This window comes from Ctenopharyngodon idella, chromosome 2 (assembly GCF_019924925.1).
Source record: "Ctenopharyngodon idella isolate HZGC_01 chromosome 2, HZGC01, whole genome shotgun sequence".
Taxonomy (NCBI): Eukaryota; Metazoa; Chordata; class Actinopteri; order Cypriniformes; family Xenocyprididae; genus Ctenopharyngodon; species Ctenopharyngodon idella.
Window position 1 is genome coordinate 21,019,211 of NC_067221.1, and position 15,727 is coordinate 21,034,937.

General features: G+C 36.2%; 2 protein-coding genes across 2 annotated transcripts in view; one reads left to right on the forward strand and one right to left on the reverse strand.

The window, feature by feature from the left end:
- The first annotated feature begins 1,514 nt into the window (after window positions 1-1,514).
- Window positions 1,515-10,707, forward strand: otol1a (otolin 1a). The gene is given in 6 exon segments (XM_051869285.1): window positions 1,515-4,006; window positions 4,088-4,569; window positions 4,655-4,744; window positions 6,587-6,658; window positions 7,859-8,535; window positions 8,537-10,707. Coding segments are annotated over 6 exon segments (1,536 nt in total). The 5' UTR covers window positions 1,515-3,998; the 3' UTR covers window positions 8,744-10,707.
- A 2,667-nt stretch (window positions 10,708-13,374) lies between these two features.
- Window positions 13,375-15,727, reverse strand: part of LOC127498205 (structural maintenance of chromosomes protein 6-like) — a 29,727-nt gene continuing 27,374 nt past the window's right edge. Inside the window, exons 25-27 of the mRNA XM_051867305.1 lie at window positions 15,410-15,562; window positions 13,890-13,987; window positions 13,375-13,775 (exon numbers count right to left, since the gene is read on the reverse strand). Of these exons, the coding sequence (XP_051723265.1) occupies window positions 13,679-13,775; window positions 13,890-13,987; window positions 15,410-15,562 (348 nt within the window). The 3' untranslated portion in view covers window positions 13,375-13,678. The remainder of the gene's footprint in view (window positions 13,776-13,889; window positions 13,988-15,409; window positions 15,563-15,727) is intronic.

Consider the following 15,727-nt stretch of genomic DNA (forward strand, 5'->3'; position numbering starts at 1 on the left):
CTAATGGGATTTATTTTGTGGTGCAGCAATACTGGAAGCTTAGTGAGTTGTAGAGAAATAGATCTTTGGTTTGACTAATGGTTTCCATTTTGCCTACCTGGCAACAAGGGCATGTCATTTAGCACAGGGCATTTGAGCCTCTTGAAGCTAATGCATATGGCCTCTGTAGCAGCAACGAGAGGGTTGGTATCTCAGGCTCAAGTTACAACCCACAGCATCCCCCCACACCTCTCATCTCATTCTCCCAAATGGTGCTCTTGTGTACACAGAAACAGTGTTAGACCAATCTAATGGGCACTGTAAGTGGAGAGGGTAATGCCTGCTAAAACATATTGCTGTTTGTTTTAGTGTTGTTTGCTAAGGAAAGCATCACTATTACATTTTTAGTAATAGTTAGAGATTTTAATAAACCCATATCCCTATCATTCAATTTCAGTGACACTTTTAAAAATATAAGTTCCATATTGGCATTGAAGGTTCCATGAAGAACCTTTAATATTCATGGAAACTTTCCATTCCAAAAAAGGTTCTTTATATTAACTTTTCTTCGTTCCCAGATGAAAACTTAAAGGCATAGTTCACCCCAAAATGAAAATTATTCCATGATTTACTCACCCTCAAGCCATCCTAGGTGTATATGACTATCTTCTTTCAGACAAACACAATCGGAGATATATTTAAAAATATCCTTAGTCCTCCAAGGTTTATAATGGTTGTGAATGGTTGTGAATCGATGCGTTTGTGTAAGACAAATATCCTTATTTAAAACTTTATAAAGTAAAATAAAGAGCTTCTGGCGCGACAGCCATACATACGCATTCGACATACGTCCAAAAAGCGTTAACGTCCGTGACATAGTACACAATGCCACGACGTACTATGTGTAATAAACCATTAAAAAACCTTGGAGGACTAAGGATATTTTTAAATATATTTCCAATTGTGTTCATCTGAAAGAAGATAGTCATATACACCTAGGCTGGCTTGAGGGTGAGTAAATCATGGAATAATTTTCATTTTTGGGTGAAATATCCCTTTAAGACTACAATCGAGGCATTTCAGGGAGTTCAGAAACAGTGCTTACTGATGTAGAGAATAACTCGCTTTGAAGTGACTTTGTGCTTTGTAGCTTTGCAGACCTTTTTCATGCTCAAACAGCGACATTACACTAAAGTTGAAAATCTAAAAAAAGCATAATAGGTCCTTTTTAAGAGTGTACTGTAACTCATCTTGCATCATGTGCGATATAACATGACAAAGGCAACAATATTTTTTGAAAATAGGCTTAATAAAAATATTTTAAAAATCTAGATTTAAAAGCAACGAGAGGGTTGAGGGTTAAAACAGTCAGCAAGTTCTTAGTCAATTTTGAAAAATGTTTATACTATTTTCAACAAAAATTGTATTTAATAACTAAAAAGTAATGTAAAAATAACATATTTTTCCTTCCACCTTAAATAAATCATAATCACTTTTAAAACAAAAAGTTTTCAAATATATTTTAAAGTTAAAAGTGTTTTTTTTTTATTCATAAATACTTAAAAATGATTATTTATGATAATTATAAATAGATATAAATATAAAAAAAATATTTTATACACATATTATTTTACATTTGTAATAATTCATAAATATATTTTTGGGGCGAGTCACACATAATATATTTTACAGCTGCCCTGAACTAACCTTGTCATAAAAAGGTCACAGTGATAATTTAAAAGACTTTACAGTCAAGTAGATTTTTTCTTTTTCAAATATTAATAAGCAATTTTGTTAGAATACTATTTCTGTTACTAAGAAATAAAAAAGAGAATGCTTAATTGACTTTGACATTAAATAATCAAAATGAATGTTAGTCCAAAAATTTAAAACATGGTCATAATGCTCAAATTGTGATTTTTGTTGAGACCTGTTTCTTGCCTGACCGAAACACTATAGCAACAAAACACCCCAAAACACCCTATAGCTTTGTGGCAGCAAGTTTCTTCCTAAAAGTTTAGATAAAACGTACATTGTTGAAGAGTTTGATTACGCCCAGTTTAAGGTGTCATACCTTGGTCATGAACACAGTCACGCTTTAATCACACTCCACTGATCTGACAAACACCGGAGGTGTAATTTAAACGTTTTTCCTTGAATGATGTCATTGCACCGCTGGAACAGATCTTATCACGTCGAGAGGTATGAGATGAACATCTTAACTCTGGGGTTACTCTGGTCAATAACCCCCTGAGATATAAAAGTCACTAGTGCTGGATTTCCTGAAGGAGGGCCACAGAATGACTGCCATGACTTTGTTTCATGGGCCAACGTCTCATTTGCTTTGATTATTTGGCTTCCCTTTGAGCTTCGGCCAAATGGACCAGTTACACAGAATTCAGGCCACATTTCTGTAGAAGGCAGTTTTGACCCGGGGTTTCGTCGTTCAAATTTTGTACATTTATACTGTTAGGAAGCAGACTGTGTGTCTGATGGAAGGGTTTGAAGGCGTCTAGGATACACGACCATTCGCCCCCCAAGTGTTAGTGTTTTCTCCACTGAGACCGTTCAAAAATCCCCCAAAAGTCTCTGATTCTCTTTGATCCTTGGGAAAATCATGACTTACTCAACCTTTGTGGAGCACATAAGAGAGCATCAGTGTTCACTGATATCATCAGTTAAATATTTTTATAATATAGCCTACAATATATAAAATTTACACTACCATTCAAAGTTTGGGGTCCGTACAAAATTTTTTGTGAGAGAAATTAACTTTTATTCAGCAAGGATGCATTAAATTAATCAAAAGTGAGAGACATTTATTATGTTACAAAAACTTATTTGCAAAAAGTTGTAAATTAAAGAGTATTACGTTTTTACAAGAAAGAAGTCTTTCTACTTCAAAATTTCACGGTTAATTGTGTTACTTGCCTTTTTATTTGTAATTATTTGTGAATTTTTAGAGTGAAAATGGTTTCAAAGTAAATCCTACAGCAAATTTGATTCAATCTAATTCAAGTAGATGCTTTTCTTTTGGACTTTTTTAATTATCAAAGAATCCTGAAAAAAATGTATCATGGTTTCCACAAAAATATATTAAGCTGCATAACTGTTTAAACATTGATAATAAGAAGAAATGTTTATTGAACAGCAAATCAGCATATTAGAATGATTTCTGAAGGATCATGTGACACTGAAGACTGGAATAATGATGCTGAAAATTCAGCTTTGCCATCATAGGTAAATAACACTTTAAAATATGTTAAAACATTTATTTTAAATTGTAATAATATTTCACAATTTTTGCTGTATTTTTAATGAAATAAATGCAGCTTTGGTGAGCATAAGAGACTTCTTACTGACCCCAAACTTTTGAACGGCAGAGTCTGAGCTCCTTTCCATTATATGAAACTCTCATATAGTGACCTAAAAAGTATTTGGGCGCATAAGTTACACCTAATGTATGGGTTTCATTGCATTATATACAAAATATTAAGTGTCATGTTCACAGAAATAACACTTTCTGAGCCATTTTTAGTGGATGTAAAGTCATGTATAAAGTTCACATTTGCCCTTGAAAAATGTGCTCTTTCTTTGTGTGAACTAAGTGACCAGATACATTTAATCAATTATGTATAATTACATAATTTTTCCTAATTTCCTGTTGATTCTTAGTCATATGATGAATGAAGAGGATACATAGACAGGTATATGTGTGTATACTCATGTGTAACCATTTGCAAATTAATTGCCCTTCTACACGATATAACACAGTAAGGGATACAGATGCATGAGAATGAGGCGGACTGATATGTTACTTTCTAAAGCCATCACATTAGCTTCTCCTCAGGTATCAAATCCTCGGGTCTGTGCCAAGTGTATGTCACCTGCCCATGCTGCAGAAAACACTCTCATTGGCTGGGCTAAGGGGGGACGGGGAGGCACAGGTTGTTAAAAGGTAGTGAACTGGATGCTGATTTCTCTTAGAGAAGGGAACGGAGAGGTGGCACTGAAGTTAGATGACTAGGTAAGTAACTGTATGTTTTTCTTCATGAAATGTAAAGATCTATTTTATCAACATCCGTTTAGTGTCCACTTCTGTCTTCAGCGCGTTTGGCTGCTGTTTGTGTGCAGCTATTGGGACAATGCCCAATATTCTCCACCCAGTCATCCTGCTGATGGCCTTGCTGGAGGTAACAACAAGGACTCAAGCATCACTACCCAAGACCACACAGTGGCCACGACTGAAACCCACAAAGAAGCCTCCGCCTCGAGATGAAGGGGGTCCTCCACAGCTGCCAGCCCGCTTGGGGTCCCATTCGATCACTACCACTGTGAGCCCCACCGCCATTGGCATCACAGAGGAAGTCACAGACTCCATGATGGATGCGTACTCTATTTCCCCCACCGACAGCACCACTTACTCCAGTGATGCTTATTCTGCTGACTACCACACGGAGGCCATGGTTCCTCCTGGGGTGGGCCCTGGGAACTACACGTTGGACTACAACGAGTGCTTTTTCAACTTCTGTGAGTGTTGTCCACCAGAGAGAGGTCCTCCAGGACCGGTAGGAGAAAAGGGATTGCCGGGTAAGAAGTTGAGTGGTAATTGCCTAGCTGATATCCTGTACCAAATGCTAAATTAAACTTCACACTTTATTTGTAATCTTGCAAGGTATTCCAGGAGAAAAGGGGGAGATGGGACCTCCTGGACTTCCAGGTCAAGATGGACTCACTGGCACTCCAGGGCCACATGGAGAAAAAGGTCTGTATGGTAATGTCATGTGCTTGTGTTCAACTTAAGTAGCAAAAGATGATCAAAAGAGTTCAGTAAACAAGACGTAAATGTTGAGTAATTTACATTTTAGACACAATATTAGACACAGTTACTTGTCTGTTTTTGCTCCGGCGAAGAAAATCGTTCCATAGCAAAGCCAAAGCAGGATTAACTGTTACGTCTCCGAGCAATGAACAGTAGTTTCTTAATAAACCACTGAGCTTGAACGAAATTGGTTGAGTAAACCATTCAATAACTGTTTCCATTCACCTATTTTTAGGTGCATTTTGGGATATCGCATAAAAAAAAAAAATCGCTGGATGGAAAGGCCACGATGCGTATAAATTCTAAAAATGCACATAAAAAACTTATGAGCTCAAATGAGTGGAATATATTTTTATCCGATAAGAAAACTTGTGCATAAACTTCGATGGAAACACATTTACTGATTAAATTCTTCGATGATCATAAAGACGTGACTTTGCGATGGGACGGCATAACTTGTCTGATCTCATTGCACAGCATCTGAAAATTTTGGTCATTCTGAAATGCTTGAGCAAAGTCTGTCATCAAAGTGGTTTGGTATAATTACCTCCCAGAACAGTCTTGCACAACGTCTGCATTCCCATACAGCAGGAACCTGCCTCCAAAAGCGCTCTAAGGCGCAAGTAATTAACTATATAAGAAAATTATTATATACAGTGGCTTCTCCTACTGCAGAAACTTCCATTTTTTCTTAGTGATATTTAGCGACAGTTTATCGACTCACTGGATGGAAACGGTGCTTTATTCACAAATATTTAATGCAATATTCCAATTTGGCGCACAAGTTAAATTTGAAACTTTGGATGGAAGCAGCTAACGATTCACTCATAATACATTTGATTATTTCTGAATAAATTAGTGACTGCGTCTGAAATCGCAAACAATCGCATACATTTAACAAGGAATGAACATTGGGACCATTAAAAATGTACTTTGAATATAATATGAACGAAATCCGCACACCTAAGGCATCAGTTTTCGCTTCACTGCCATTCACAACTCCACTCCTGTGGCCTCATGGGATTAGGTGTCAAACAAGAAAAGTAATACAAAGAGTGAAATTTCAGCACTTTTCGAACGTTGCTTGACCAGTCAAATAGGACTGGAAATAACTGTTGTATAAAAGATATTAGATGTTATAATCGTAAGTTTTACATTTAAGATTTAATATAAAGGAGTCAAAAGGAATTTAGGCAAATACTGTTTACACAATGACCTTTTTTTTTTTATATATAGAAGTTAGTCTATCCAAGGTTATAAACAAAGGATTATGGACATCATCTGTTGACTGTGTATACACATATCATTGTTTCGCAAGGAGGACAAACATTTGAGAAAACCTGGACCTTAGCTAAGGAGAATTTCATGGAGTTTGTGTATTTTCAAGGCTTCTCCCATGTCCATATTAGAACGAACAATTGCCACGCCTAGATCAAACAGACTGAACTTTTCCCTTTCCTGTAGTACTGCATGCTCTCACAAGTTGGCAAAACCTACAATTTGTCTCGAAACTGGTAATGCTAGTTCCCTGAGATTGCACAAAAGGTTGTCTGCCAAATTGTGAAAAAAAGTGTGAGTAGAGCTCTCTATCTCTGATTCTTGTCTCTTTCTATCCTGAGCAAGCAGGAGTAACCACTGAAGTAAATAAATACACCAGTGTTCAGGGCTTTTGTTCTCTTGTGAACCTTTGTGTATTCTTAAGGATTGAGATCTATTCTGATTAACTGTGTCAGCAAAGAGTAGACGTGCAAATCATTTGTAGACAGATGTCCTTTCCTCCTTCAGGAGAGAAAGGTGATCCTGGAGTGAGTGGGCTACCTGGGATTCCCGGTGTTACTGGGAAACAAGGAGAGAAAGGTACATTCATTTGTGACAAAAGCTCTAACCCAGTCTTTGATGCACTTTATGTTATGCTTGCTATGCTGATTTATGGACTGTTCTCAGGAAACGGTGCCATTATTTACTACTGCTACTGCTAGGAAAAAACAAAAAACAAGAAAAAATCTGTTTAGTATGTAGGAATTTTAAGAGCATTAATTTATATTTTAAATAAAACCCAGTCTGCCCCCAGAGAAAATCCAAGAATTTGTTTTTGTCCCACACATTGTTCAACCCTGTTATGCTTCCACCCTTTAAAAATAATAGCTTGATAAATATCTATTAGTATTTTGAAGGCTGTAACTATATTTAGGATTAGTTCAACTGGTTATATGTTATAGAATGAATACATGTAGATTTTTTTTCTAAAATGCTTTATGCATTTATTTTTTTATCTACAATTTGTCTATGTTCCTCACTTTCTGTTCCACCCTGTTGCAATGTGATATTTCCCCCTTTTCAAAATAATGCTTTGATCTTTTTAACATATTCAAATGAGTGACATCATTGAAGACCTTTTGACCACATGATTTTAACAGATATATGTTTCTTTTACAGTCTTTAAAAGTATTCAATTACGTTTACATTGACCGCATCAAGTTCAATATTTCAACTCTGTTATGGTGAAGCCCCACTATGGGTTATGATGATCTTTTTTAATTAGAATGTTTAATTTCTTACAAGGCACACTGAAACTGAGCAGTACTATCAGAATTTACTCAGTTATCCAAGTATAAGAATTGCAAATGAAATGTGACAGGGTTGAAATAATATAGAACTTTAGGGTTAGAAGTAATATCTAACTACTGGTATTTATTATATCATATTCTTCATATTCAAAGGCATCAGAGTCGTTTTGACCACACCTTTCTAAGTGATATAGGTTTGTTTTAGTCTTTATAAGCATTTCATTACATTTACATTGACCTTATCAAGCTTGATACTTCAACTCTGTTATGGTGAAGCTCTAATAAGGGTGATGATCGTCTTTTTAATTACAGTGTATAATTTCTTACAAGGCACACCAGAACTGAGCAATACTACATTATCTAAATATATTTAGAGCTGGGAAAATTTAAATGTTCACCAGTAGTCTTTTCAAGCAGTTAATCAGCAACCTGAGAATTTCCTGAGAATTGGCCTTAAATTTCGAATTGTAGTTGATGTTAATGTGTGCAGGTGAAATGGGCCTCAAAGGAGACAAAGGAGATACCGGTTTACCCGGGCTGAAAGGAGACCCAGGGGACAGGGGAGAGCCCGGCTGGAATGGAACAAAGGGAGAAGCGGGTGAGCCTGGCATACAAGGACTGGCTGGCCCCCCCGGACCAGATGGCATCAAAGGGGAGAAAGGTGACAAAGGAGACTGTCCATTTGGAGAGAAAGGGCAGAAAGGCAGTATGGGGGAGCCAGGGCCTCAAGGGCCAAAAGGAGACATGGGCGTGCCAGGTCTGAATGGCACAGATGGGCTTCCTGGGGCTAAGGGGCTGAAGGGAGACCCAGGACCCCCAGGTAAGCAGGGAGAGCCTGGTCCTCCAGGACCCCATGGACCACCAGGGCAGAGGGGGATGCCAGGGATGAAAGGCACACGAGGCCTAAAGGGAGCACGAGGTGTCAGGGGATTCAAGGGCCTTAAAGGTGAACCTGCCGTTCAGAAGCGTTCAGCATTTAGTGTCGGTCTTTTTCCTAGCCGATCGTTCCCGCCACCTGGCCTGCCTATCAAGTTTGACAAAGTCATTTACAACGAGGAGGGCCACTGGGACCCCCATGCCAGTAAGTTCAATTGCACTCATGGAGGAGTTTACGTCTTTTCCTACTACATAACTGTGCGCAATCGCCCCCTGCGTGCAGCCCTGGTAGGTGAATGGCATTCGGAAACTGCGAACTCGTGACTCCCTTTATGGCCAGGACATTGACCAGGCCTCCAACATGGCAGTGCTTCGTTTATCATCTGGAGACCAGGTATGGCTGGAGACTTTGCGGGACTGGAACGGTGTTTATTCCAGCAGCGAGGACGACAGCACATTCTCTGGATTCCTGCTCTATGCCGATGCAACCAAGGACTGATGGCCAGGAATCGCATTGACCTCTGGATGAACCATTTTAGACCTATACTTTGTTTTGTAGGGGTGAACTGGAAGCCACATATATTACCTAAAGTACTTGAGCCCTGAATTTAGATTTGTCTACTAACACTAAATTATACAGCCACTAATTATTATGCTACCTGTTTTATTGCCAGAATAATCGTTGCTTGATTGCATTTATTTTTTAATAAGCTGATGATTTGTGGCAGCTATAGCTCTTAACATATTTATACAACTAAACTGGCAACTTATGCAATAAAATTAATAATGCTTTATTTTGGTCTTGCTTTCTTACCTAAAGATCACACTATGCTGTGATTTTTAAACATTTTTTTGTAATGTTAATTTCTTTTTAATAAATGCAAGTGTTAGTTCTGTTAATTATAAGTGATAATTTATATTATCACATATATTATATATTATATTTATAAAAATTCTGTTAATTTTTTCGTTCACGTAACCACTGGAATAATTTTTTCCAAGGAATTTTTTTGTAATTGCATTAAAACACATCTATTTATATCCTTTAATTAAAATACTAATGCATTATGGCCTAAAATTAAATGAAACACACACTCACACACACAACCGGTCAAAAGTTTGGAGTTGGACATATTACTATTTAAAAAAACAGTAATATTGTGAAATATTATTACAATTTTAAATGATGGTTTTCTATTTTAATATACTTTAAAATATAATTTATTTCTGTGATACAAAGTTAAATTTTCAGCATCATTACTCCAGTCTTCAGTGTCACATGATCCTTCAGAAATCATTCTAATATGCTGATTTGATACTCAGTTATTATCAATGTTGGAAACAGTTGTGCTGCTTATAAATATTTTTTGGAACCTGTGATATTTTTTTCAGGATCCACTGACAAATAAAAAATAAAAAAGAACAGCATTTATTCAAAATAGAAATCTTTTCAAACAATATATGTTTATTCATTTAACACATCATTGCTGAATAAAAGTATTAATTTCTATCAAAAAAAGAAAGAAAAAATTTACTGACCCCCAAACTTTTGAACGGTAGTGTATATTGTTACAAAATATTTCTACTTTAAATACATTTTTTTTTTTTTTTACTTTTTATTCATCAAAGAATATTAAGCAGCACAACTGTTTCCAACATTGATAATAAATCAGCATATTAGAATGATTTCTGAAGGAGCATGTGACACTGAATTTGATAGAATGATAACATGTATCTGAACAAGATGTCCAGGACCTCCGGCAGAAAAATAGGCCCACAACATTAAAGATCCAGCAGTATATTTAACCGTGGGCATGGGGTACTTTTTATCTGTGTGCACCAAACCCATCTGGTGGGTTTGCTGCCAAAAAGCTCTTTTTTAGTTTCATCTCACCATAGAAGCCGGTCCTGTTTGAAGTTCCAGTCTTGTCTGACAACTGAATATGCTGGAGATTGTTTCTGGATGACAGCAGAGGATTTTTCTTGAAAACCTCCCGAACAACTTGTGGGGATGTAGGTGCTGTTTGATCTTTTTTTTTAGGCTTTCTGACCCAGAGACTCAACTATTTTCTGCAATTCTCCAGCTGTGATCCTTGGAGAGTCTTTGGCCACTTAAACTCTCCTCCTCACCGTGCATTAGGACGATAGAAACACACGTTCTCTTCCAGGCAGATTTATAAAATTTCCTGTTGATTGGAAATTTTTAATTATTGCCCTGATGGTGGAAATGGTCTTTTTCAATGCTTTAGCTATTTTCTTACAGCCACTTTCTATTTTGCGAAGCTGAACAATCTTTTGCTGCACATCAGAACTATATTCTTTGGTTTTTCTCATTGTGATGAAAGATTACGGGAATTTGGCCTTTGTGTTTCCTCATGTTTATACTCCTGTGGAACAGGAAGTCATGGCTGGACAATTTCATGTTCATGATCACCCTGGTGTGCTAAAAAAAAAATGTAAATATGAATGGGAATATACTTCAGAGATATTTTACTCATAAGAATTTCTAGGAGTGCCAATAAGTGTGGCTAGCATACATTGGAGAAAAACATTTGTTTTCTCATAATGTTAGTTACCCTCCACTTTCAATTATTTTACTTTAATGAAAGTTTAGGATTTTGTGAATTTTTTAAGTGAAAGATCAAAAGAATAAACAATGCACATTTATTTTCACAGCCATATTTGCTCCTATTTGCCAAGGGTGCCAATAATTCTGGAGTTGATTGTATAACAAATGCTCTGCTAAATGACAAATGCAGTCACTTAAGAACTGTTTTTGTCCAGTGTATTATTGAAACAGGATGTTTGAACCGGACATATCAAGACATTAAAGAATTAATTCAATCAATATAAAATAGGCTTTACATCTCAGCCATGAATTATGATTTAATACTTGTTTGTTGGAGGGAAATTCTCATTATAGGAATGATTTGATTGCATAATCTCTGTAGTGATTGATGAGTCATTATTTTTGGTCTATTTTTCCAGAGAAGAAATACTATAAAATTTAAATGCATGTTTCTGCTAAAGATGGCTTTGGAACCTATAACGATATCTAATATATGATATTATATATAAGTGAACTAATTTTGATTTCAATATCCTTTAAATAATTGTTCGGTTAACATATCTGAATATACTTAATAGGGAACAGTGAACAATGACTGAGCGATGAAAAGGCAACAAAAAATGCAAAATGTTCAGGTGCCAGTTGGCACACCATCAATCACAAAAACCACAGATGTATTTATCAAGGGGAACCGCCACAAAAAAAGAAAGGATATAACCAGCCACGACAAGCTGATTCAAAGAGGAACTGCGATCAGTGAGTCAAGTAAGAGACTCACTGACAAAGATAGATGGACACCACAGTTGCTTATTGCAACTGAAGTACAGGCTCAGAGATTACCACAGAACTGAATCATTGCCATTGTGACTGCATGTCATAAACTGCACTGGAAAACCACAATTTACAGCATTATTTCCATTCTGCCCATTCAGAAGTCAAATTTGTTCAAGGTCAATGCTTAAAGACATAATTTACTGTAAACTCAAAAACAGGACCAACAGACATTTGAAAACAAGTAACATGGTTGGCTTAATCTCTCATGTGATTTCTTTCAACAGAATTAGACCCTACATTATTCCGTACAGTTAGGTGTTTTTGTTACACCAGTGGACTGTTACACAAAGCTAGTTGAAGAAACCTTGAGTTTAGTTTGCTCCAACTAAACTCAATCGTACATGGGGTAACCATGAAATAGTTAACTCTTTCCCCGCCAGCGTTTTTTAAAATTTTTTCACAAAAATTTTCATGGCTGCCAGAATATTTTATTGTCAAAAGAACAGAGCCTCTGCTTTTTAATGTAAAAATCACGCATTTTTTTTTAAAATTAACTCTTGAATAAGGATAAGTTTCATTAAAAAAAGGCAACATTTTGAACAAAAAGTTGCATTTTTGTCAAAACTGGATCAGAGTCAGAACGATAGACTGAACATAGACTGAGTAGATAATTTCCCTCAACAACACCCCAAAGCTTGCAGTCCTACACCTTGTCCTTGGTCAACATTTCAGTAACGTTAGGCAGTTTTGACTTATATGCTGTTTAATGTTTGATGATCATGTTATTTTACATGTGCATAAGCAATGCTTATATCGCTTGTTTCTGCTGCTTCTTCGCCTGTGTTTTGATTCTGAGAGATTCTGCATTCTTTCAGAAAATGCATAATAGGCCCCCCTACCATAAAACAGTGAAAACATGGACTGCCGGAAAATCCCGTCAATGGCAGGGAAAGAGTTAAAGGATTAGCTCACTTTAAAATGAAAATTACCCAAAGCATTACTTACCCTAGGTGTATATGACTTTCATCTTTCTGATGAACACAATCTGAGTAATATTAAAAAATATCCTGATGCATCCAAGCTTTATAATGGCAGTGAACAGGACCAAGAAAGTGCATCCATTCATTATAAACGTACTCCACACGGCTCGGGGGTTTAATAAAAGCTTCCTCATCTAGCTTCCGCCAGACCGCCTTCTGTATTCAACTTACAAAGAAAGTGTAAAACTCTTGCAGTTCAAAACGCTGATGCCATGTCCTGCGCCTTCCGTATTCAAATTACAAAAAAAAAAGCATAATACGGAAGGCGGTCTGGCGGAAGCTAGATATCTTACTTTATAACTTAAGTATAGATATTTTTCTTACACAGCCACATGGTTTTACTCCAAAAGGCCTTTATTAACCCCCCCAGAGCCATGTGGAGTACGTTTATAATGGATGGATGCACTTTCTTCAGCTTCATACTCTGTTCTGTTCACTGCCATTATAAAGCTCGGATGCGTCAGGATATTTATTAATATAACTCAGATTGTGTTCATCAGAAAGAAGTCAGTCATATAAACCTAGGATGGCTTGAGGGTGAGTAAAGCTTTTGGTAATTTTCATTTTAAAGTGAACTAATCCTTTAAGGTAGTTTCATGAAATAGGCCACAGCAGTACAACACCACATGACTTTGGTGAATGGATGCACAAAATAAAGTGACAGATGGCTTTTCTTTTGTTGAACTAGGAAACATTTTAATTTCTTTTTTTAAGTCAACAATAAAAATAAAACAATGGAAGACTGAAAAAATGAAATAAAAATTACTTTCAAAAGGTTTATTGAACCGAGTTTCAATGCAAATAACATTGTAATCACGTTCGTATTATAAAACTTAAAAACTATTTTTTTTTAGAAAAATTTAAAGTGCAGAACAAAACGAGACCTGCAAATTTTGGTATTAAATAACTACATTCGTTTATAAATGTACATACTTTTAAATGACATCTTTGGAAAAAAATAAAAAATGTAAACATTTATAGAGAACTATAAAGTAAAGATAGAGAACTATAAAGTGCAGAGGTGTAAACCACAGTTCAGAGGACAGCAGCATTATTCTGGGTCCCTTTGACCGAAAGAAAGAGTTGACTGGCTACGGTCAGGGTCGTTGAGACGTAGGATACGAATCATGTTGTTTATCGGAAGAGAACTGGAAAAAAGGAAAGAAGAACAGTACATTATTATTAGTAAGAATAAAGCAATAACACAATCAGATCTTTTAATCTAACTACAGTTTTACATTAACAGCAGAGAAGCTCTTTACCTCATGCTCTGTGGTGTGAGGAAAATAAATTGTCTGTAGCGCTGGCTTGCAGCGATCTTCAACATCATGTCCATCGAAATTCTCCTGTTCACCATGTCCTGAGAGAGCACACACACACAATAGAGTGACTGCACACTCTTCTTCATGACTCCCTCACCTGATTCTCATCAGTAGCCATGACAAATGTCTTTTTGTATTCACACAATGCTCTTTAGACTTATTTCAAATTCATTTTGATTTAAATGTAATATCTTTTTAAGCATGACATTAATTTAACACGTTACTTGACATATCAAGCAGTGACAGCAGTGTCCTTCAGTGTGACATACTATTTTTAAAGTGCCCCTTTTATGCTTTTTTGAATATTCCCTTTCACGCAGTGTGTAATTTAGCTGTTTGTGAGTGTAAAAGGTCTGCAAAGATGAAAGTGCATGACAAATAAAGTTATTGTCACCTAAAAGAAACAGAGAATCGATTCTGAACTGCAATTCAGCAATTCCAGTCTCACTTCCTGTTATAACCAATGGTCTTCATTGGCTGTCTACGAACATCTACTTTGATCTGCCCTCAAAAACTGTAGTTGTTGATGAGACCTGAAAGATTTGGTTTGTGTTGTTCATGGTGAGAAGACGCTGTTTTCAGCACTGTGAAAGCAAATCCAGTTTGTATGCACTTCAAAAGGATGAGGACTCGCATTGAAATTTATACGGAAAAACCAACGCCATCGTTACTGTTCGTATCACTGTGTGTACAAGTGCTGAGGAAGAGTTGAAGGTAATAGGCATTTCATTTCTGACATGCACTGTAAATGGTCAACCCATCACAACAGACTGGATCGTCTGACCAATCAAAGCAGAGAAAGCTCTCGGAAAGGCGGGGTTTAGAGAGACTGAATCTTCGAATTAACTGTTTTCAGACTCTGAGAAATGAGGTGATGCTGCAATGTATATTATGAGAAAATTATTTAGTTTTTTGACCTTGAATGCACGTAAACGACGCAATGTAGGAGACCTCCAAAAAAAATAACAGGGGAACATTCATCTAAATACAACTATAAACTTTTATTTCTACTTGTATAATTAATATGTATACATACTTTATAGCCACCTATTAAACTACATCACATTTTTTTTTTTACTTTTTAACATTGTAGAAGCTTTTAAATGAACTAAAAAAAGCTAAAAGGTGAAAAAATAGTAACCAGTTAAAGAAACTATACATTTACACAGAACTTTTTTTTATTTTTTTATTTAATTGGTAAATATTACCTAAATTCCTGAGAATGTGGTTATTTGTAGGTGTTATTTTCAAAATACTTGTTTCTGTAGTGAAAACGGGACTGTAGAAATGCCAAAATGTATTGAAACTACCATTCAAAAATTTGGGTTTGGTAAGATTTCTCTTATGTTTACTAAGGATACATTTATTTGATCAAAAACACAGTAAAAACAATAGTAATGTCAAATATTACTACAATATAAAAAATATATATATATATATATTATTATTATTTTTTTTACCATATAGACATCAAATTCGTCCAAGGCCCGGAACGGAGCTTCTGCTATGGCCCACAGCGACAGGACGAAGCACACGGTAGAAAACGAACGCTCTCCTCCAGACAGTGAGCGCATGTCACTCAGAGCAGCCTTACCACCCTCTCCTGGCTGAACCTGAGGAAGAGACCGATGACGATCATCAAGGGCAAGTACTGTCACGGTTCCATGCATAGTAAAATACTCTCTGAGAACATGGGCTATTTAATAAAATTCAATTATACATAACTGCATGCATCTATTAATATTTTATCTGAGTCATCCAGTGCTAATTCATCAAGA